Genomic DNA, 21,589 nt, shown 5'->3' with positions numbered 1-21,589 from the left:
GCGATGAGTGCGTTTGCGAAGAGGAGACCCACGGTTCGAGGCGAAGCAGGAAGCGAGGGAGGGAACCGGGGAGAAGAGCGCTCGATTGTAGACTAAGTAGGGCATATCTGAGCAGCATAGCAGCGTTCCAGCCACAAGTAAGCGAACGGGAGGAGGACGACCGACGACCCTCGACGAGAGCGAAGGACGTGGTTGGTCGCCCAACACTCGACGGCGCTCGTACGTCGGAAGTGCAGCTCGGAGCCTGTCGAGCCAGCTACTGCCTCGAGTCCCTCGGTGAGCTCGCAGCTGGACTCTCAGCGAGGAGAGGGAGTCGCCGCCAACTCTCCAGAACACGACTGACCCCTCGCTCGCTCTTGACGACGCTCGTTGCAGATGAGCAGGCCCGGTCCAGGTTATTCACGAGGACAACCTTCATCCGACCCATCGACATCCACTCCGTTCGACGGGCGAGGAGCGGGAGACTCATCCGGAGACTTCTACGACTCGCTCAACCCTCGCGCCTCGCCCTCGCCGTACGGCTCGCACGAGCAGGGCTTGAACACGGTCTTTGAGCAGGAGGAGCCTGCCTCGTCGCCCGAGATGAACCGCGGCGGCCAGCAGTGGGGAGGCTACCAGCAGGATCAGTACGGCGGTGGGGGCGGCGGTTACTACGGGCAGCAGGGACAACAGGGACAGCAGGCACAGCAAGGAGGGTACGGAGGGTACGACTCGTCGGCGCAGGGGTACGGCCAGCAGCAGGGCTACGACCAGCAGTCGTACTCCGCCGACTCGTCTCAACAGGCTGTCGACGCTCCCTACTACCCCGGCTGGATCTGGGACGCCGCTTCTGGGCAGTACCTCCCCGACTCGAACTACGGCGGTGAGGGCGAGCAGGGCGGAGCGGCTTCGACGCAGCAGGGTCAGGCGGAGGACGACTCGCAGACTCAGCAGCAGTCGCAGGCGGTTGACGCTCCCTACTACCCTGGCTGGGTGTGGGACGCTGCTTCTGGCCAGTACTTGCCGGACTCGAACTTTGGCGGTGAAGGGGAACAGCATGGCGAGTCGTCGGCGGCGGATCAGGGCCAGGCGGGGGATGGCGGAGCGCAGAACGGTTACGCTCGAGGCGGATACGAGCAGCAGTACGACTCGTACGGCGCCCAGTACGGTCAGGCGGACGATGCGCATGGCTACGCTCCGACGGCGCAGAATCAGCATGGCCAGCCGGACCCTTACTCGACCCAATCTCAGCCATCGTCCGCTTCGTACGACCAGAGCGAGCAGCAAGCTCGCCAGCCAGCCGGCTTCGATGCGCAGGACGAGGAGGATCCGTACGCCAGCGACCCTTACAACGCCGAGTCGTACGCGCAATATGGCCAGCCCAACTCGTACGATCAGCCGCAGCAGCCGCAGCAGGACTCGCACGACCCGTACGGTCGGGAGCAGCAGCAGCCTGCGCTGGCGCACGACCAGGAGGACCCCTACGCAGCGGACTCGAACCCGTACGCGGACGAGTCGGCAGGCGGCGACCCGTTTGCCCAGTCCGAGTCGAACGATCCGTTCGCTCGGCAGCAGTCTTACGACCCGCTCGGCACGCACGACCAGCAGCAAAAAGCCTCGAGCCAGGTTTTCGACCCGTACGCCGCACAACAGCAAACGCAGCCACCTTCCCAGCCGCCGCCACAGCCGGTGCAACGACGACAAGAAGCGCAGCACGAGCCTCAACAGCAGCCACAGCCGAAGCAGCACGACGCTTTCGACCCGTACGCACCGAAGACCTCTCGCACTGCACCTCCCTCGACCGCTCCGTCGCAGCCTGCCGCACCGACGCAAAGTCGCGCCGCGTACTCGCCTCCTCCTCCTCAGCAGCAGTTCACGTCTTTCGGCGCTGCCTTCGATGCCTCCGCTCAGCCAAACGAGCCGCCTCAGCCGGCGCCTTACGACCCCTACTCGCCGCCTTCGCAACAAGCGCCGCCTCGGCAGCAGCAGCGTCGCGAATCGCCTCGTCAGGAGCCGCCTCAGCCGGAAGAGCCCACTCACGATCCCTACGCCCCTCGCAAATCGCAGGGCAAGTCGCAAAGCCGCCAAGCTCGCGAGCAGCGCCCGTACGACCCTTACAACCTGCAGTCGTCGCAGTCATCGCAAGGTCCCGCTTCGCCGCCAATGCGACACCAGCCTTTCCCTCAGACGGGATCGTCTGCTCCGTCGGCCGGTCTCGCCTCGCCCCCTCTCGGTCGGGCGGCGCTTTCACCCCCGCCTCGTTCAGGCTCCGCCGCGAGTAACGCCAGTTCCCGCCAAGCCCCTGCGCCAGCTCAAGCGGGACCACCCCCGCCTCGCAGCGGAGCTCAACAGGCTTCGCAGACGGCTGCACCGCCATCTCGAAGAGGCCCCGAGTCGGTCGCTTCGCCGCGCTCGGAAGCGTCCTTCAACCTCGCGTCGCCTCCTACACGTGCCCGCCAGCTTCCACAGCAGCAGCAGCAGCCTGAGCAACGGCAAGCTCCTCCGCCCAGGCAGCAGTCTGCTGCACCGGCTTTCGACCTTCCTCCGCCTCGCTCGGCTCCTGCAGCTCGCCCGCCCCAGCGAGCAGCGCAGGAGATCGACGAGCCGCCAGAGTTCGACGATCCTGTCGCTGCTGCGGGCCCTCCTGCTGTCGCGCCGCAGAAAGCTGCCTCGACGGCGCCCGCCTCTGCCCCGTACGCTCCGGCACCCTCGGCGCCCTCTCGCGATGCCTACACCACCCCGTCCCAGCCAGTCCTTCCGCCATCGCAGCGAAAGCCTCCTTCGACGGCCGGCGCTTTGATGCGCCCTCCCGTTCCTCGTGCCCCTCATCAACGCGGTGCATCGGCTTTCGGCAGCGACTCGCCTTACGGTGCTCTGCCGACTGGCCCGCTCACGTCGGCTTACGAGCCGCCTCAGACGGTCGAGCAGATCAAGGAGGAGGAGGAGGAAGAGGAGGTCCCGCCTGAGCAGAAGGAGCCCGAGAAGCCGGAAGAATTCGTGCCGAGCTGGATGCAGGCAACGTCGCACGCACTGCCTCCGTCTGCATGTGCGTACCGATGCCTTCGCGCCTCGAGAAGCCGTAATCTGACGCATTGCTCCTCCAGTCCCGAACAAGCCTCGCGATCAGCAGGTTAAGCAGGAGCAGCACGACGAGCCGCGTTTCGCACCACCGCCCCAACGTCAGCCTCTTTCGCAGCCGCCTACGCGGTCGCAGCCGGAGCGGCAGCGCGAGCAGCGCCGTCTCGTCGACGATACGAACGAGATGTCCCTTGGCGAGCAACCGTTGCAACCATCGACGCAGCAGGTGCTTCAGCCGTCGCAGAGTCGCGCTCCGCCTTCTTGGAGACAGCAGCACAGCGCGCCACCGCCAGCTCGCGAGGCAGCTGGACCGCCGCCCAGAGTCTCCGCAGCACCTCCGCCTCGAGGACCGGCTGCGGCTCGTCCGCCCTTGTCTGCGCAACAGCAGCAGCAGCGACCGCCTCAGAATATACAGCATCCGCCTCCCCGAGCTCCTCCGCAGGCGAAGCCGTCGCTGCAGATGCCGATGAGCCCGGAGCGAGGTCAAGTTCCGCAACTCCATTTCGAGGCGCCTAGTCCCGAAGTTCGAGCGGACCGCCGAGGCGAGCGCTACGACTACGGCGGCGGTCGCATCACGCCCGTGCCCACGATGAGCGGTATCGAAGAGACGCCCGAGCCGCGCGAGGAAGACGAGGACAGCTACTTCGCCCGGTCGGATGCGCAGCAGACTGACCATCAGTACGGCATGGACGATTCGACCGTGTTCACTGCTGGCGACGAGGACCGCGCGACTGGTCCGACGACGCCGAGCTCGCAGTACGGCGGGGACTGGCGGGCGGACAGTCAAGACGCGCAAGGCTACGACTACCTTGGTCACCAGCCCGCCCAGGCTCATCCGCAGCAGCAGCAGCAAAAGCCGTACGATCCCTACGCTCCTGCTGGCCAGCGAGACCTGCAGCCGCCTAGGGACATCCCCTCGCGCGACCTTGCCGTCACGCCGCCGGCGCAACAACGCGGACCGACAGTCTACGCCTCGCCCAACAAGCGAGCTGTGCCGCCTCGTCAAGCGCCGATGTCGTCGACCATGGCCCGGGCCAACTCGTACGACGCTCCGCCAAGTCGCAAGATGTCGACCGACTCGTATGGCTACGATCAGCAGCGCGAGATCGCATACGCTCCCCCTGCCCATCAGCAAACGCAGCGGCAGCCTTACAATCCGTATGCCGGCGCAGCAGCGCAGGTCCAGCGCAGTGCGTCTCCACTTGATGGCGAACCAGCGGATCTCGGACTCGAGCGGCGTCGTGCTCCCGTCGTCTCGTTCGGCTTCGGCGGTCGCATGGTCGTCGTCTTCCCCGACGGCGGGCGGCCAGCTTACGGCGCCGACAGCTCAAACCCCTACGGCGTCTCTGCAGCGAACGCGCAACCCTCTTCTCCCTCGACTGTCCACATCCGCAAGCTCGCCGAGGTTGTTCCGCCATCAACCGACGGTACCGCCTTCCCCGGCCCGATCTTCCTCGACGGCGGCAAGGCCAATGCCGGCAAGAAACGCAGGGAGGCCCTCTCCTGGCTCGACCAGCGCATCGGCGAGCTCGAGCAGGAGGTTTCCTACGCGCGCGGCGCTGCACCGCCAGGATTTGAGGGTTCCGGCACGCATGATCGACGTCGGCAGGTCGAGTCTCGGCTATTGCTCGTCAAGCTCGTCAAGGTGATGGTCGAGAACGAGGGCAAGTTGACGGGATCGTACGTTCACTCCATGTCATCCGAGCTGGTCTGCTCCATGCTCATTGTATCTGCGCTCGCAGGGCCAAGGTCGACGACGCCGTTCGAGCCATCTTTACCGGCGAATCAACTACTGCGAACGGCGACATGGCTGCGTTGCCGACCGCAGATCAGCTCGTCGCTGCATCCCCCGACAGAACGAGCGACGCTTCGACCGTTCCGTTCATCACGTATGGCGTCAGTCCCGCCGACCTCGACCAGATGACGGAGTACCTCTTGCGAGGCGAGCGACGAGAAGCAGTCCGGCACGCTCTCGACCGCAAGATGTGGGCACACGCCTTCATCATCGCCAGCTGCGTCGACACAGACTGCTGGAAGGAGGTGACGGTCGAGTTCTTGCGAACGGAGCTCACCCCGTCTGCGGAGAATCCGACGCCGGGCGCGGAGGGCCGCGAGGCTTTGCGAGTCGCGTACGGCATGTTTGCCGGTCTCGGAGCCGAGTCGAGTGAGTCCCGTCTCAGTCTGCGATCGACGAGCTCGACTAACGCCGCTACTCTCCCCAGTGCACCAGCTCATTCCGCCTCAAGCCTTCGGTCCGGGCACTCCTGCCCTTCGCAACGGCGCGTCGTTAGACAACGGCGCAGCGTCAGCTCCGCATTCGCCGACGAGGCAGGAGCGACAGCCGCTGCCGTCCTCGACACTCGCCAAGTGGCAGGAAACGGTGGGCATGATCGTTTCGAACCGCACTGCCGGCGACTCTGCCGCCCTCACAAGTCTGGGCGACGCGTTGGCGGCGCACGGATGGACTGATGCTGCGCATGTCTGGTGCGTTTGCGGCGCTGCATGACTGCTGATGGGAGCTGACCCTCCGACTACGCAGCTACCTTCTCTCGCCCCAAACATCGCTCGCACAGGGCCTCGGCATGCCCACTTCGCGCATCACCCTCGTCGGCTCCTCGCCGCTCACTGGCGATGCAATTATCGACCTCGAGAGCGTGAAGCTGACGGAGCTCGTCGAATTCGCCTTCTCGCTCGTCCCCACCGTCAAGGGCCATGACGCCTTCGTTGGCTTCCCCCATCTTCAGGCGTTCCGTCTCTACCACGCTGCGGTACTGGCGGATGCTGGCAACATCCCGCAAGCGCACCGGTAAGTGCTCCAAGCGCGCTCACTCTCGCAGTTGCTGACCGAATGACCCTCGCAGCTATGCCGAGGCCGTCGTCAACACGCTCAAGCTTGCGACCAAACCGTCGCCGTTCTACCACCCTCGCCTTGTCGCACAGATCAAGACGCTGTCCGAGCGGCTAGGCGCCGCACCTGGTCAGAAGGAAGGCGGCTCGTGGCTCGCCCGCAAGGTGCCGCGCCCCACGGTCAACTCGCTCTGGTCGACCTTCGAGGGCGGCTTCAACAAGTTTGTCGCCGGCGACGAGCAACCGACTGCTCAGCAACTTGCCGCTCGAGCCGAAGTTGCGAAGCAAGCCAACGGCGCCGCTGTAGGCGCGTTCTCGCACTTCTCCTCCATCGCGCCGGGCAGCACTTCCGGCACCCTCTCGCGTGCCGAAACGTCGCACGAGATGAACGGCTCGAAGCTTCTTCACGTCAACATGCCCGCCCAACACGCGTCCAGTCGCCCGACCTCACCTCTCGCGACGGCACCTCCTGCGCAGGCTCACCATCACCAATCGCCTGGACCTCCTCCTGTCAAGCGCGCAGCGTTCAAGACGCATCACGCACGATCGTCGTCGCTCGGCGCCTTCGCCGGCTACGAATACAGTCCGAATGTTGCGCCGCCATGGCAGTCGTACACGCCGCCGAGTCTCCCCGGCCGCAACGCAGGCAATGCGGATCGCTCAGAAGGGCGCGAGCCTGAGCAGTCTCCCACCTCGCCTCGAGGACCGCCGTCCGCCCGCCGTCCGCAGTTCGCCGCCGTCGAGGAGCAGCTGCAGGAAGACGAGTCCGGCTTCATCTCGCCGATGGCGCAGTTCACGCCTTCTGTCTCCCCGTCCATCGCTGCCGCCAACCAGCAGCAGCAACAGTCGCAGGCGCAGCAGCAGACGCATCGCCGCATGACGACCGCCGAAGAGCTCGCCGACCTCGGCATCGCCAACAGCAAGTCGAAGAAGCCTGCATTCGACACTCTGGACGAGGAGCTCGAGGCGGAAGAAGGTGGGATGCCACAGGAGAAGCGGCCGAAGCCTGAGGAGAATAGCTCGGGAGCTGCCACGCCTGCTATGGCGGGAAGCGCACCCAAGCTGGACGACAAGCCGAGTGAGTGCTCTCGCTTGATCAGCATATACATCGCGTCTGATCTTTCGCCTCTCCTAGCCATCAAGCCGTCGAAGAGCTGGCTCGGCGGGTGGTTCAAGCGCGAGGCTAGTCCTGCAAATGCTGGTCCTGGTCCCGTCAAGGCCAACCTTGGCGAGCAGAAGAGCTTCGTCTACGACGAAAAGCTCAAGCGCTGGGTCAACAAGAGCAGCAAGGTGCGCCTCCGTTTTTCCGCTGCAATGACCGTGTCTGACTCGCTGCATCGTCTCTCAGGGCGGCGAGGAATCACCCGCGACCGTCACTCCGCCTCCTCGAGCTGCGACGGCCTCGCCGAGCAAGGCGCTGCGCAACGGCCCTCCTCGCTTCATGAGCGAGACCCCTCCCGTCCCGCCGATGCCAACTCGCGCTGCGACGAATCCGCCTCCCCTCGCGCGATCAGCCACGAGTGGTGACCTGCGCGGCGACACCCGTCCTCCCTCCGCCGCGAGTAACCCGACTCGACCGCCTTCGGCGGCTGGCATGCCTCCCAGGACGACCGGTACTCCCGGTGAAGGCGGCTCGGCTCGCTCGTCCGCCAAGCGCAAGCCCAAGTACGCCGTCTACGCCCCCTAGACTTCGCAACGCTCGCTCCAGATCTTTCTTTGTGTATGGCTCATTTCCCCTCCAGCGCGTCTGTTCTCGCCGACCCGCCCACTCTCGTTCGTGTCTCTTGCAAAAGCATACCCTGTTCAGCGCATCATTTGATGGCGAAAACTTCCTCGAGAGGCTAGTTCATTTCACGGAAAGGCGATGTACGGCTTCTGATAGAAATGCAGCCTAATCTCGAGAAGATAGACAGCAGTCGGGAGTCCCTGCATCGCCTGCTCGAACGACTTGCGCGCACTCCGCTGCGCAACGTCGTACTTCGCCAGCGTCCCTTCCACCTGCACGTCGATCCGGAGAACCTGGCCGTCTCGCTCGTCGTTGTTGAGAAAAAGGGCCGTCTGCTCGGCGAGCGCCTCGAACGACCAGTACGGGGAGTCTCTATCGTGTGCGGGGGTGTCGGCGTGTCGGACGAGACGCAAGTTGCGGAGATGTACGAGTTTGGGGAGGTGCTCGAAAGTTGCGTCGCGGAAGGCGCCGAGGCCCGTTTCGAGGTACCGAACCTGCTTCAGGCGTTCTAGCAGCTGCGGCAGGATGTCGAGCTGCCCAGTGCGGGGGACGAGCAGCCAACTGAAGGAGGTGATTTGCGAGAGGAAGTCTGCGAGGACGCTCGGCAGATTGGCGAGCAGTTCGGGCGGCTCGTGCTCCATACGCGCATGGACATGCTTCGGTACATCGGTGAGGTGCAGGTTTCGAAGGCGCTTGGCGCGCGGGAGGAGGTTGTGGAGGAGCAAGTTGTCGTACTCGAAGAAAATGGCGAGTTGGAGAGTCGTGAGGTCCAGGGCTGTCTCGTGTACGATGCTGGGATTGTCGACATGGGGAAGACGGAGGACTTCGAGAGTTGGCACGTCTTGCAGCAACCTGGTGAGGGGGGTAAGTACGTTTCGCCCTCGAGAGCATAGTCGGGACTCACGGCTCGATCCAGGCGTAGTTCACGCAGGTCTCCGTGCCTCCAAGCAGCACGACCTCGCGAAGATGACAGCGGTACAATTCGGGACAAGGGAAGGGTGCAGGCGGCTTCTGCTTCGAGAGAGGATGATGAAGGGCGAGTGTTGCCGAGTCGACGTCCGGTACGATCCAGAGCGGCAGCGAGCCCCACCGGCTGTACTCATCCTCCCAGACGTTCACCGTCAGCGTACTCGCCCGCCGGCCTCGGTTCGCAACTGCCGACGCGGTGGTGAGGGTTTCAAAGTGCACCTCGCCCAATGCATCAACCGCCGCCCGCCATTGCCTGCAGACGGATCCACAGCGCGCTAGCTCAGCTGCCCGCTCAGTCTCGTCCTCGGCGAGGATGTCGCGGCGTGGTCGGTGGGGAGGGGGAGCGAGGGAGGGTGAGCTGAAGTCGAAGATGGAGCTGAGGATCTCGACAGGCAGTCGCTGGGCGGGTGGTAGAGCGTCTTCGGGACTGTCGACGTCCATTCCAGCCGGGCGCAGCGAGGATGAAGCGAACTCTCGCGAGGAGGAAGAGGGAGAGGAGCGAGAGGGCACGTCGAGCGAGTCTCTCTTGCAGGCGAGTGAACGAGCGATAACAGGGCTAGACAGACGTGTATAACGAGCGAGAGTAGGAGAGTCGGGGAATCTAGAGCAGCAAGACAAGAGTCGTCCTTCACATCCATCCTTTCTTCCTCGACGGCGAGGCGAGGGCGGCGTCCGGTGCGTGGTGCTGCGGCTGGCGGGCCTCGTAGTAGAGCGGCTGGCCGGTGACAGTCGAGAAAGGCGCCTCGACGAGCGGCGAGACGCTCGCATGGCTCGGGACGGGACTCTGCGAGTTCCGCGCACTGTAGTCCTCCTCCGACGGCGGCGCGACGTGCTGCTGATGGTATGCGACCGGCGGCATGACCTCCATCGGGTGCGCCTCGACGAGTTCGGGGACTTTGTGGTCGGCGAGAGTAGACGGATTGGAGAAGCTCTCGTGCGTCTTGAGCGGGACTGCGTGCACGCGCGAGTCCGTGCCAGGCTCCTTCGCTGCCGACCTGGGCGGAGGGTTGTTGACGAGTCGTCGGAGGTAGAGGAGCGAAAGAGGAAGACCAAGAACGGCGAAGAGCCAGCTACGCGCGAAACTGGGAAGGTCAGCGCTGAGACGATACAGCGATAGCCACCGAGGGAAGGGTCGCTCGCTGTACGTACAGTGGGAGTAATGAGGCGACCTCGGCAAAGTTGCGGTCGAAGATGACCTTTCGTCCCGCTGCGCTAACGAAGGTAAAGAGGACATTGATCGCACTGCAAGAAAGCCGCGATGAGTGTTGCACTCGAACCACAGACGAGGTGTGTGAACGCACACGGAAGCTGTGATAATCGAGTACGTGACCTGGACGAGTCCGTCGTAACCGCGCTTGATGACCGCCTCCTGCTCGCGAGCCTCCTCCGACTGGTGCGCCCGGTTCGTGAGCTCGTTCATCGTCTTTCGGAGCTCGCGCTGTACCCAGAGCTGTCAGCTAACAAACTCAGGCTGCTCGGGAAGCCGGGACGTACGAGATGAAGCGTTGCGGTCGCGACGAGGACGAAGAAGAGAGTCATACTGGCGATCAGGTAGGCGATGAAGACTGTGCGACCGACATCAGTATGAGGTCATAACAATCGAGGAGGCGGACTGAGCGAACCCCATCGGAAGAAGCTGTGGACGAGGGATCAGCGGGAGTCCTGCACTTGCGTCGCTGGGAAAGCACGCACAGTCCGAATGTCTCGAGGTTGTCCTCAAAGTGCTTGTAGAGCTCGGCGCCTTGTCCTGCGAAAGCGCTCGGGTTGAACGTCCCGTTGCTGGACGAAGCGAATCCAACGTCAGCTACGCTCAGCCCAACGAGACTTTCAATAGACGGGACACACTAGGATTTCTCCAGTCCCGCAAGCGCCGAGTCCAGCGTCGAGTAAGTGTCGAGCGCAGCGCTGTAGAAGTGGTGCGCGCGCCAGGACAAAACGGCGACTGCCGCAGTCGTGCCGGCAGGAACCGCAAAGCCGATAGCGTTGACGAACCACGCTTCAGCGAGGAAGGTGCGTGCTGGGCGGCCGGAGGAGTCGAGGTGGAGGATGTCTGCGCAGGCAAGGGATGAGTTTGAGGTGTTGCACGGGAGGAAAGGCGCAGACGGACGAGAAACGGCTAGCGACCACGCTGCGAGCCAGAAAGCGAGCCATCCTGGAATCCAGACGACCATGCGCCTGCGGTGACATCGGATCAGTCAGCTTCAGACGATCGAGAGGAGAAAGGAGGACGGCAAGTAGGACGAACCAAACGTCGTTGTTCGGTGCCCATTGACCCGTCGTGTACCGCTCTGTCTGCCAGCTACAGGTGCAATGACTCAGCAAGGGAGAAACGACCGCAGGAGGAGAAGGGAGCGAAAGAGCGGCTCGAACGCACATGTAGCCTTGCAGGACGGCGTAGAACAAGAAGAAGAGCGTCGAATAGGTGTTGGCGTAGTGCAGGACGACGAAAGAGCCGCCCGTGGCTCGATGGATGCGGACGAGCCAGAAGGTCCCTTGCTTCATCTTGACGACCATGCACAACCCGAGGAGGACGGTCGCGACGGCGATCAGCGCTGACAGCGCGTACATCTGGTTGACGAAGTAGCCTGGGTACTGCGGCCTGACTGAGTCGTAGAAGGCGGTTCGGATCGCGGTCCACGGGTTCTGCCCTTGTGAGGCCGCTTGCTGGGCTTGTCCCTGCGTCCGAGCGGCTCTGTCAGCTCCTGAAAGCTGTATTTTAACGCTATGTGACTCACCAATAGCGCTCCGATGTCGTTACTCATGGTCGAAGGTGGCGAACGTGACGAGGCCTGAACGCGAAGAAGCGAACGCAGGCGGTGGGTCAAGGAAGCAGTCCTAGCTGGGCGATGCGCTGGATCCTAGCGGTGCCGCCTCGAGTGGGAGCAAGCGACAGTCACAGCGCGGTGGCGGTGCGAGAGAGACGAACGCCAGCATGGCGCGAAGACCGAGCGGCGAGAGGAGTCGAGTGCGGGTCCGCGCGGGTCCGAGGAGAACAGCGTGTCCATGCGGGTTGTGCTTCCATCGGCGAACCGGCGAGCTAGTAGCGCGGCGTGAGCACGTTTGATAGGGAGAGGGAGAGGCGGAGGGGAGGGGCGAAGGGAGAGGAGGCGAAGTCGCATGCGAGGGCCTTGAAGCGGGCTCAGCGGCACGAAGTCACATTGTCCTGGGTAAAATCAGTCCTGCTAGCCTGCCTAGCAGGATGCTGTCGCTGGCAGGACTTGGATGCTCGTCGTCGCAGTAATTAGACGTTCAAAAGGCGAAGGTCTGCGGCAACGTTGCTGGTCTCGCAACGTGCGAACCTCCGCGCTGGGAAGTGAGTGCGAGCGTCTTCATGAAGGTAAATGTGCGCTTAGCATGCGCTAGCGAGAGAGTTGCGCTAGGCGGAGAAACGGTGTTGCGGGAGCGTGAGGCGAATTCTGAGTCCGCTCGCTTCATACGGCGCAGCATCCCCTGGACTGCTGGGCACAATGGTGACGAGGCGAGTGTTGTGTCACTCGCAAGCGCAGGAGGGAAGAGACGGCGGAGGAAGGTCCGCCAGCAAAATTGGCTGGAATCGCGGCGACGCTTTTCATTCGTGCGACGATCTTCCCAGGAATGAACGACGTCGCAGCGGCGGAGAGCAGCTGGGCGGGTGGGCGTCCTCGACGAGTGCGGAGTCCGTTGCGGAGAACGAGCACACGCACCCGCGCCTGAGCTGTGAGCGACGACGACGACGCACTCACCCCGTGCTCGCCTGCGCAATCTGACGGAGGCCAAGTCGGAACGAGCGCAAGCCCGACCAACTCCTAGAGTGCGACAATTGCCTTGATGAGACGGCAATTGCGGGTCGGTGGAACAGCAGCGGAGGAGAAATGTTGCGTCTTCCTTGATGGATTGGACGGCGGGAACGAACCAAGCGACGTCTCTGCCGCCGCAGCGCCAGCCTGTGTTCAGCGCTCGTCGTCGGATGCGTTCAGACGAGAAGAGCGACGCGAAAGAGACGAGGGAAGCGAGGAAGAGCGGGTGGCCTCGACCTTCCGCAAGTGGGAGTGTTGTCGTTGTCCCTGAGAGGGCCTCGATGAAAGCTGAAGCATGCGCTCCTTCCTGGAACACAGCGCCCGCCTGCTCATCCGGGTCCGCCCAGGGGCAACCCTCGACAGCCTCCTCCCGCCTCGAGAGAGCGAACACGGACGCGACGCTCGCCTGGACAGCTGCAGTGTCGACGACCAGCCCGTGCAGACTTTTAGACGCCTCATCAGCCACCCACACACCCCGCATCTCTCGCCGCCGACGCTCGAAGGAACACCCGAACTTCCCGTCCCCAAACCTCGTCTCGTCGTGCTCGACTCGGCGCACGGCCAGCGCAGGCAGCCCGACCACAGCCAGTCCAGCTACGGCACTCCTAAGCCGCAGCGCAGGCGGATCTAAGCGGGAGGGAAGTGACCGAACGGCTCGCTCTCGGAAGCACACAGGATGGTGGCAGGCGACTTTATCGAGCTCGAGGCGCATTACAATGGCGTGTACATCTTCCTGAGCTACCTCGTCTCGTTCGTCGGCGCATGGACGACGCTCGAAATGCTCCTGAAGCGTACGGGCACGAGGGGGTGGTGGAACGTCATGCTCCTCTTGGGCGCAGGTATCGCCTTTGGCTCGACTGCGACGTTCGGCATGCACTTTGTGAGTCCTGCCGTGCACCCACCGAAGCCCAACGAGCGCGAGTTGACGACGTCGTCCTCCTCGCAGGTTGGCAACCAAGCCGTCACCTTGCACTTTCCTCCGCCCTGGCAAGGCGCGGGCGTGCCCCTCTCGTACAACGCCGGTTTCACCATCCTCTCGCTCATCGTCTCGTGCATCTCGATGATCATCGCCTTCTCTTTCATCGGTCTCCGCTTCGACGTTCCAGGGTGGCGATCGCGCATGGCCGACGTCGAGCAGGCCTCGTCGCCCGAGAAGAGCGAGGACACCGCGTACGAGGACGAGTACGGCACGGACAACCTCGACAAGAAGGACGCCGACTTTGCGACAGGCGCAGCTTTCGACCCGGATGTCAAGGCCGACTCGCCTGCGGATGGCCGCCAGACCCGCTTCAACGTCCCGCCCGGCCGCAAGATGTCGCTCTCGTCGACATTCGACATCGCGCTGCCGAAGCGGCACCACAAGGTCGCCGAGGAGAAGAAGCGCGCGGCCGAGGACGAGGACGAGGAGACGGAGGATGGAGGCGACTTTGGCGTCGGCGGCGTTCGCCTGTCCGGCTCAGGTGTCGCCAAGATCCTCCTCGCCGGCATCGTCTGCGGCGGAGGCATCGCAGCGATGCACTACGTCGGACAGGTCTCGATCGACTCGGTTCCTCTCGTTACCAACTCGTGGTACATGGTCTTCCTCTCGGTCCTCATCGCCATGCTTTGCGTCACCGTCGGCCTCTACATCCTCTTCGTCATCTTCCGCCCCAAGCTTCAGCACAGCTGGTACAAGCGCATCATCGTCGCCGGCATTCTCGCTGTCGGCGTTACCCTCATGCACTTTGTCGCCCTCCTCGGCACGCACTACTGGGCGCGACAGGGTGAGGCGCTCAAGGCCGGCTCGGACAACACGACCAAGATGATCATTATCGCCATAATCTGCGTTGTCGCGCCGATTTGCTGCATCCTTCTCCTCGTCTTCGCCTACTTCGGCCAGCTCCGCCTCCTCCGCCAACGCGCCTCACGCCATCGCGTCATCCTCAGCACCGCCATCTTTGACCAAAACGGCCTCCTCCTCGTCCACCCCGAGTCCGGCCTCCTCCCGTCTGCACGCATCTACCCGAACAAGCCGGGCGAGCAAGAAAAAGTCAGCCTCTTCCAGCTCCTCGGCGACGGCAACCGTCTCCGTCTTGAGGCGAGCAAGCTCAAACTCCAGCGGTCCGACCCGGCCTTCGTCGCCTTCGTCAAGATGTCGTGGAGCTGGCGCTCGCAGCGAGGGTCTGCTGCTCCCGGCACGCACGGCGGCAGCTCGTCTGGCGACGGCTCGCAGGGCGAGCGTGCGGCGGACGAAGATTCGGGCCCGAGTATGCGGCTGAGCGAGGCGGAGGAGATGACCGGTTCCGAGGCAGAGATGCTCCGTCGGAGCGTTCTCAGCTTTGAGATGGCCGGCGAGGAGATCGCAAGCGAGGTGACGGGTACGCCGGACCTCAAGGCGCTCGGCGTGCTGTACGACAGCATCCTGAAGATGTGGGTCCCGCCTCTTTTCCGCCATCTTCAGCCGAGTTCTTGCTGAGTTGTTCCTACCTTGATTCAGCGGCCACTACCAAGTGTCGAGCAAGTCTTCCGGCGACCAGTTCACCGTGACCCAGGGCCAGATGCTCGTCCTCGCCCGCCGGCTGAAGAACAACGCCGAGCGCGAGGCTCTCGTCGCTCGCGGTTTCGTCTTCGCCGAGCCCGGCGCCGTCGCCCGCGTCACCGCCAACGCCTACGCCGTCCCTTACGACCGCGTCTTCGAATACTTCCGGGACGTCTACCGCTTCACTCGTTTCGGCATCGTCAAGCGACTCGATCGCGGCCGGCTGTACGGCGGCCTCCTGATGCTGCAGGCCCTTCCTGGCGAAGGCCTCAACATCGTCGTCGAGGAGCGGCAGCACCACTCGTTGCCGATGGTCGAGCTTGCGACGCTTGTCGACCCGATGGCGGATCGGTCTCGCTTTGCCGCGTCGAACTTGGCAGTCACGACTGTCGACAGCGTCGTCAACGCCGTTCGACAGATTGGCGATCAGAGCCTTCTCGAGCTCGTCAACACGCCTACCGCGACCACCGGCTACGACCCTTCGGCTCAGCTCCGCTCCCTGCTCGTTGGCACTCTCCGCCCCTACCTCGAGCGCAGTCTCGGCCTCGACGTCGTCAACCACATCCTCCCGCGCCTCCGTATCATACCCACGGTCGTCCCGCTCACGGCTCGCCCCGGCTCGACGTACGGCACCGACGGTCTCGCCAAGAACGCCTACCTCGTCTGCCTCAAAGCAATCATCCCCTCGTCCGTCACTCTCCCCGGCGCCAAGCTCAACTGGCTGCCGTTCCCGCTGTACCAGGCGCAGGCGGAGTGCGTCGCGCGGGCATCAGGAACCGACGCAGGGTCCGCTCGACCCAACACCGGCGGATCGGTTGTCGAGGCGGCTCGGTTTGGGGGAAGCACCTCGGCGAGCGACAAGAGCGGCGAACGGAAGGGCAGCGTGGCGGAGAGCAGCGAGTCCGACTTTCCCTTCCCGACTGCGACCTCGGCGCCGTTCGTCTCGTCCGCCTTCCCCTCTGCTCCTTCCGCCGCCGCGCAGAATCACCCTCTCGCTGCGAAGTCGGCAGGAGGCGCCGGCAAGCGTCTCTCGGTCTACTCGCAAGGTTCGGCGCACGACGACGACGAGGACCGGGACTCGTTCCAGCCTCTCCCTCAACCAGGCGCCTCGACTTCCGAGATGCCTCGCGGCGTGCCCGCCTACTCGCCCGATTGGATCGTCGGTCTCGTACGGAGCTCGGTCAGCCAGCCGACGCGGACGCACCAGTGGGACTGGGACGTGCCCTCTCGCCCGCGAACAACGCCGCGCAAGAGCACTACGTAGCGTCCGACTCCTCGCCCCTCGGCCTCTCTCCCGGTTCCTTTCGGTTTTTCGACGTGTCCCATTCATTGCCATCCTTTTGTGTCGCAACGAGCGTGCACTCTCAGTGCGAGGAGCCGCTCGACGACTCCCGCGAATCCTGTCGTTCTGAATTATCCCTCTCCCCTCAATCTCTGTGTTGCAACGTGGTACTATCGGCATCCTGCAGCTCGTGACAGTCCCTTCAAGTCAAAGCGAGACCTCCGAAAGAAGCCGTCGGCACTGGCGAGGATGCCTCCCTCTCTCTCGCCTCGCAACTTGATGCTCTCGCGCTTGACTGCGTCCCCTTGCCTGTTCCGATCAGCCACTGCACACTCTCGCACAATGGCCGTCTCTGCTCCTCCCGTCGTCGGCCGCAACTTCCGCCTCGCCATGATCCAGCTGGCCGCCGCAGGAGACGGGACAGACAAGGCGGCGAACCTGGCACATGCGAAGGAGATGATTGCACAGGCTGTCAAGGGTGGAAAGGAAGGCAAGAAGCCGGACGTCGTCGTTCTTCCCGTGAGTCCTCTCCTCCCCACCTCCTCCTGCCGATGAAGCGAGTTGACCGTCTTCGCGCGCCGAGCAGGAGATCTTCAACTCGCCTTATGCTACTGGCGTCTTCAGGAAATACGCAGAGCGAATCGGCTGGTCACCCGAGACGAAGGACAGCTACGACGTCGCCAAGTCGGAGAGCGAGAGTGTCAAGTTGCTGAGCGAGGCGGCGAAGGAGCACGGCATCTGGCTCATCGGAGGTGTGCAGAATCATCCCTACCCTATCGTGACGGAACGCCAGCTAACGAAGAACTTGCGCGACAGGGTCTATCCCGGAACTCTCGCCTGACGACAAGGTGTACAACTCGTCGCCAACGTTTTCTCCAGACGGCAAGCTCGTCGCTGTCCACCGCAAGGTGCGTGCTTGACGCTCGGCTGCCTCCGAACTCCCGAGGTTGACTCTCAAGCACGGTTCCGCAGGTCCACCTGTTCGATATTGACATTCCTGGCGGCATCACATTCAAGGAGAGCGAGACGTTGACTGGTGGAGACTGGCAGACGCTCATCGAGACCGGTGAGTCACCAGCGAGCCGGTCAGCATTGACTTTGGCGCCGTTCGCTGACCCTCATCTCAACGACGCTGTCGCTTCGCCGCAGACTTCGGCAAAATCGGTGTCGGCATCTGCTACGACGTCCGCTTCCCCGAACTCGCCATGACTGCCGCACGAAAAGGTGAGGAGCCCTCCTTCTTCGACCTCTCCAAGCCTGCTGACCTTCTCTCGCTCGCAGGCGCAATCGCCATGATCTACCCCTCCGCCTTCAACCTGACCACCGGCCCTCTGCATTGGGAGCTCCTTCAGCGAGCCCGGGCGGTTGACAACCAGATCTACGTCGCGATGTGCTCGCCTGCACGGGCAACGGAGGGAGACGGCTACAAGGCTTGGGGACACTCGGGCGTGTACGATCCGATGTGAGTGTGGTCTTCACATTTGTGAAAGATGTCGGCGTTGACGTTCAGCCGCTTCGTAGGGGCAAGTGCGTTGACAAGCTCGAGGAGAAGGAGGGTATTCTGTTCGCCGACATCGGTGCGTCCGCTCGTTCCCTTGCTGTGCTCGAGCAGTGCAGTGCTCTCGCCTCGCACTCTCTGAACGCCGTGCGAAGTAGCGCACTCGCAGTCCCTTAATGACTTGGTCGTCTCGCTCCTCGCTGCCACAGACATGGACGCCATCAATAAGGCTCGCAGAGGCATCCCCGTGACCGTCCAAAGACGGTTCGATATCTATGCCGACGTCTCCCAGGTCAGCCCTCTCCCTCGTAGAAGCAGTCTTTCTTGACACTTCCACACGACTGTATGTCTGGCGGAGAAGGACGGAGGAAGTGCAAGTAATGTTGTCCGGATTTCGCTGCGAGTGCGAGAGTGAACAGTATCTAGATAGCGTCTGTGCTCTTGTGTAAGCAGGAGATAGCAGCCTGGCGAGCGAGACACCTCCGCCGTCGCCTGAGCTTGGGGTCTTTCAACCTCTCCACCTCGCTTGCTGCTCGTCTGCTGGACTGCTCGGCTCGCCAGCTGTATCCATGAGCGACGCTTTCTTCTCCAAGCCGCGCCCGTTCAGCAAGCGCAAGCGCGACGACGCAGCCAACACCTCACGCCAGGCCAGTCGGCACGGCACATCTGCTCGCGGCGCGGCTCTCTCGAGGGGCGGCAAAGAGCGGACGAACGGTCGGAAGGGCGTTGCTGGAGCTGGTGCGAACGCCTCGCGGAACAAGGGCAAGCGACGGGCCGAGGAGGACGACGAGGAGCTCGATGCTGATGGGGGAGACTTCGACTCGGATGAGGTTGGGTCGGACGAAGCAGAGGGCGCAGAGGAGGGAACGGACGAGGAGGACGACCTGGAAACGCCTGCGCAGAAGCGATTGAGGCTGTCGCAGATGTACCTCAAGAGTCTCGAGAAGGACAAGGAGGGTGCGTTGCACTTCCCTCGCTCTCTGGGGCTTCCGAACTGAGCTGACGAGGTTCTCGTTGTAGAGGAGTACGGCTTTGATGCGGCAGATCTGGACCGGGACATCATCGCGGAGCGGTTGCAGCAGGATGTTGTGCGTCTCCTTAACTCGCCGTTCTCGCCAGTCACAGATGGACTGACTTCGTTCCCGCATGCAGCTCGAACATACGGGCAAGATGCATCTGAGCGTAGCTTCGACTGTGCGTGGTATCCCGTCTTGCGCATGTTACTCCGGTCCTGACAGTCTCTCCCACAGCTCCAACTCCCCATCCCTTCCACGTCCATCTTCCGCACTCCCGCCAAGGGTCACCGCGGCTCTGTTACCGCAGCGGTCGCCTCCCACGACGGGCGATGGCTTTACACGTCAAGCAAAGACGGCGCCATCCTCAAATACGACCTCTCCGCCGTTACTTCCCCATCCGCCGACTCGTCTGCACCAGAGTCTCGACGAATTACGCGTGCGGCATACTTCGCCAAAGCGCTATCCGAATCGCAGAAGCGAAACGGCGAGAAGCACCAGCGGTTCGATGAGAAGGACAAGGGGAAGGGGAAGGAGACCGTGCCGGAGGGTCACACGGACGAGATTCTCGACCTTGCGATCAGCCATGATGGGAAGATGCTGGCGAGTGCGGGGCGGGATAAGGTCATCGGATGCTGGAACGTCGAGGGCGAGAGCGGGAAGTGGCTGCGAGGACTTGGCGGACACAAGGACGCTGTCGGGGTGCGTTCAGTCTCTCGGAGGTTCGTATCAGTTCGTACTGACTCGTGCGCCGCAGTCCATCGCCTTCCGCCTAGGCACGAACGAGCTGTACTCGTCCTCCTTCGACCGAACAGTCAAGCTCTTCGACCTCTCCACACTCTCGTACATCGAAACCCTCTTCGGTCACCAAGACTCGATCCAGTCTATCGACGCGCTGCGCGGCGAGCTGGCGGTAACGGCAGGAGGTCGCGACAAGACGGTGCGGTACTGGAAGGTGACGGAGGAGAGCCAGCTCGTCTTCCGCGGCGGCGGAGCGAGTCGGCTGCGGAATGTGCTGGACGGAGCGCTTGAGGATGAGGGCATCGAGGAGGAGGAGCGGAAACGGAGACGACGACAGGCGGAGGCGAAGGGTCCGGTCAAGTTCGTCGAGGGCAGCATCGACTGCGTTGCGATGGTCGACGACTCGACGTTGCTGAGCGGCGGCGACAGCGGCACCCTCTGTCTTTGGCTCATCACGAAGAAGAAGCCAATCTTCAAGGTTGACCTCGCGCACGGCATCAACGAGCACGCGTCCGAGACCGAGGGAATCATCGGCACGCCTCGGTGGATCACCGCCCTGTCCTGCCTTCCCTACGGCGACGTCTTCGCTTCCGGCTCGTGGGATGGCCAGATCCGGCTGTGGAAGATCGACGAGCGCCTCCGGTCCTTCTCGCCTCTGACGACTATCGAGGCGCCCGGCTTCGTCAACTCGCTCCAGCTCATCGCGCCTTCACTCCGACCTGCGAAGGAGTCGCACCTCGCGCCCGTCAGCACCGTCAAGGACAAGAAAGCCGAGCCGGAGCAGAAGAGCCTGATTGTCGTCGCTGCGACTTCGAAGGAACCGAGGCTGGGGCGGTGGATGCGGTTCAAGGAAGCCAAGGACGGCGCGATCGTTGCAGTCATTCCTATGCAGTAGATAGAACTAGCTCGTTCGACCCGCATCGCAATCGCATCCCCCTCGTCGCCTCCCGCAACCCTCAGAAGTTCCGCTCCACCTCGAACGCAATACCTAGATCGTGACACAACGATTGAAGGCGCCTCGAATGTGATGCAGTAGGGTATGCCCCTATGATCTTGACGTTCCGCAGATTGGTTGGTCGCTGGCGCGCAAGGGATTGAGGCAAGTAGAAATGCTGGTCGAGTGGGTCGTGCAGGACGAGGGTCCGAAGGGTAGAAGGGATCGCGAAGTGGAGATGTGGATGCTCGATATGTACCCCAAAGTTGTGGTTGTAATCCGCCAACTCGAGATACGCAAGTCTGGGAAAGAGCGGCGCCAAGTCGTTTGGATCGAGTAATGTCCGTTCGACGAGCGGCAGGGTCGGCCGGATGCCGAGCAACGTCAGCCGGGACAGCGTTGTAGCATGCCCTTGCTCGACAAGGCGAGTGACCAGTTTTAAGGCGTCGGAGTGAAGGGCAAGGTGGACGAGCGAGAATGACTCGAGAGCGCCGGGTGATCCGACGAGCCAGAGGAGGTCGTTCAGGCTGCAGCTGTGGGCATTCTCGGGAAGGAGTGCGCCCGAGTTGTCGAGCGAGAACTCCTCGAGTCGATAAGTAGGTGCGGGATGGACGAGGGCGAGGTCCTGCGGGTCGACGCGGTGGAGGCGAAGGCTCCGCAGTTGCGTCCATCGCGGCAGTATGCGCTGGGCGGCGACGAGCCTATCAAGTCGACTGCCGGACCCGTATGCGAAGTGCTGGATATGCGTGGCGGACAAGAGTGTGGGAAAAAGGGGCGAAAAGCCAGAGTCGCCTTCGAAGAAGCAGCTCGCGAGCGCAAGGCTCTCGAGGGACGGCGTATGTCGGAGGACAGACGTGAGGGACGAGACGTGGCCGTTGTCGAGTTCGGACTTCATGACGAGCGTGCGGACGAGCGGGCGAAGATCAGGATTGGCGAGAAGGGAGCGGTCGAGAAGGTAGGTTCGGCCGGCGCTGCGGCAGGTGACGGCGTCGCCGTACAGGAGGGGTACTGTTGCAGCATGGAATGCTCGGCACACCTGTAGATGATGACGGTCAGCGACAAACGAGGAAAGCGAAAGGAGAGCTGCAGACAGGGACACACCGTCGCAAGTCGCGCAAGATCCGTCTGCCGCTCCTTGGCCGAGTAGACCTTAAGATCAGCGCCAAGGTCTCGGAAGATTTGGATGAGTAGCTGGGAGAGAGGGATGCGTTTAGCCTTGCGAGTCGGG

At 63.2% G+C, this 21,589-nt stretch overlaps 7 protein-coding genes across 7 annotated transcripts in view; 4 read left to right on the top strand and 3 right to left on the bottom strand.

Moving 5' to 3' along the window:
* Nucleotides 1–375: 375 nt before the first annotated feature.
* On the top strand, nt 376–7,591 carry RHTO_07054 (COPII vesicle coat protein Sec16; the record flags this gene model as incomplete). Its single annotated transcript, XM_016420713.1, has 8 exons — nt 376–3,025; nt 3,084–4,737; nt 4,800–5,221; nt 5,280–5,541; nt 5,597–5,863; nt 5,919–6,982; nt 7,040–7,194; nt 7,253–7,591. 8 exons carry the CDS (start codon nt 376–378, stop codon nt 7,589–7,591), a joined length of 6,813 nt encoding a protein of 2,270 aa, XP_016275114.1.
* Nucleotides 7,592–7,755: 164 nt separating this feature from the next.
* Nucleotides 7,756–9,040, bottom strand: RHTO_07053 (uncharacterized protein; the record flags this gene model as incomplete). The annotated part of the gene is made up of 2 exons (XM_016420712.1): nt 7,756–8,482; nt 8,535–9,040. The coding sequence occupies 2 exons, from the start codon at nt 9,038–9,040 to the stop codon at nt 7,756–7,758; spliced, it is 1,233 nt and encodes a 410-aa protein (XP_016275113.1).
* A 187-nt stretch (nt 9,041–9,227) lies between these two features.
* RHTO_07052 (uncharacterized protein) lies at nt 9,228–11,361 on the bottom strand (the record flags this gene model as incomplete). The annotated part of the gene is made up of 11 exons (XM_016420711.1): nt 9,228–9,669; nt 9,749–9,841; nt 9,901–10,037; nt 10,094–10,164; nt 10,222–10,235; nt 10,292–10,378; nt 10,445–10,649; nt 10,707–10,774; nt 10,845–10,898; nt 10,974–11,275; nt 11,335–11,361. 11 exons carry the CDS (start codon nt 11,359–11,361, stop codon nt 9,228–9,230), a joined length of 1,500 nt encoding a protein of 499 aa, XP_016275112.1.
* A 1,690-nt stretch (nt 11,362–13,051) lies between these two features.
* On the top strand, nt 13,052–16,157 carry RHTO_07051 (MHYT domain signaling protein; the record flags this gene model as incomplete). The annotated part of the gene is made up of 3 exons (XM_016420710.1): nt 13,052–13,255; nt 13,322–14,784; nt 14,852–16,157. 3 exons carry the CDS (start codon nt 13,052–13,054, stop codon nt 16,155–16,157), a joined length of 2,973 nt encoding a protein of 990 aa, XP_016275111.1.
* Nucleotides 16,158–16,454: 297 nt separating this feature from the next.
* On the top strand, nt 16,455–18,001 carry RHTO_07050 (omega-amidase; the record flags this gene model as incomplete). Its single annotated transcript, XM_016420709.1, has 8 exons — nt 16,455–16,694; nt 16,762–16,927; nt 16,992–17,083; nt 17,148–17,241; nt 17,325–17,399; nt 17,457–17,637; nt 17,697–17,752; nt 17,883–18,001. 8 exons carry the CDS (start codon nt 16,455–16,457, stop codon nt 17,999–18,001), a joined length of 1,023 nt encoding a protein of 340 aa, XP_016275110.1.
* Nucleotides 18,002–18,242: 241 nt separating this feature from the next.
* Nucleotides 18,243–20,322, top strand: RHTO_07049 (U3 snoRNP-associated protein Rrp9; the record flags this gene model as incomplete). Its single annotated transcript, XM_016420708.1, has 5 exons — nt 18,243–18,630; nt 18,694–18,761; nt 18,826–18,867; nt 18,924–19,388; nt 19,444–20,322. 5 exons carry the CDS (start codon nt 18,243–18,245, stop codon nt 20,320–20,322), a joined length of 1,842 nt encoding a protein of 613 aa, XP_016275109.1.
* Nucleotides 20,323–20,383: 61 nt separating this feature from the next.
* Nucleotides 20,384–21,589, bottom strand: part of RHTO_07048 (uncharacterized protein) — a gene marked incomplete at both ends in the record, with an annotated part of 1,251 nt that continues 45 nt past the window's right edge. The window contains 2 exons of the mRNA XM_016420707.1: nt 20,384–21,397; nt 21,463–21,552. Coding sequence (XP_016275108.1) covers nt 20,384–21,397; nt 21,463–21,552 — 1,104 coding nt within the window. The remainder of the gene's footprint in view (nt 21,398–21,462; nt 21,553–21,589) is intronic.

This window comes from Rhodotorula toruloides (genome assembly GCF_000320785.1).
Source record: "Rhodotorula toruloides NP11 unplaced genomic scaffold Scaffold5, whole genome shotgun sequence".
Taxonomy (NCBI): Eukaryota; Fungi; Basidiomycota; class Microbotryomycetes; order Sporidiobolales; family Sporidiobolaceae; genus Rhodotorula; species Rhodotorula toruloides.
This window is presented reverse-complemented; position numbering and strand designations above follow the sequence as displayed.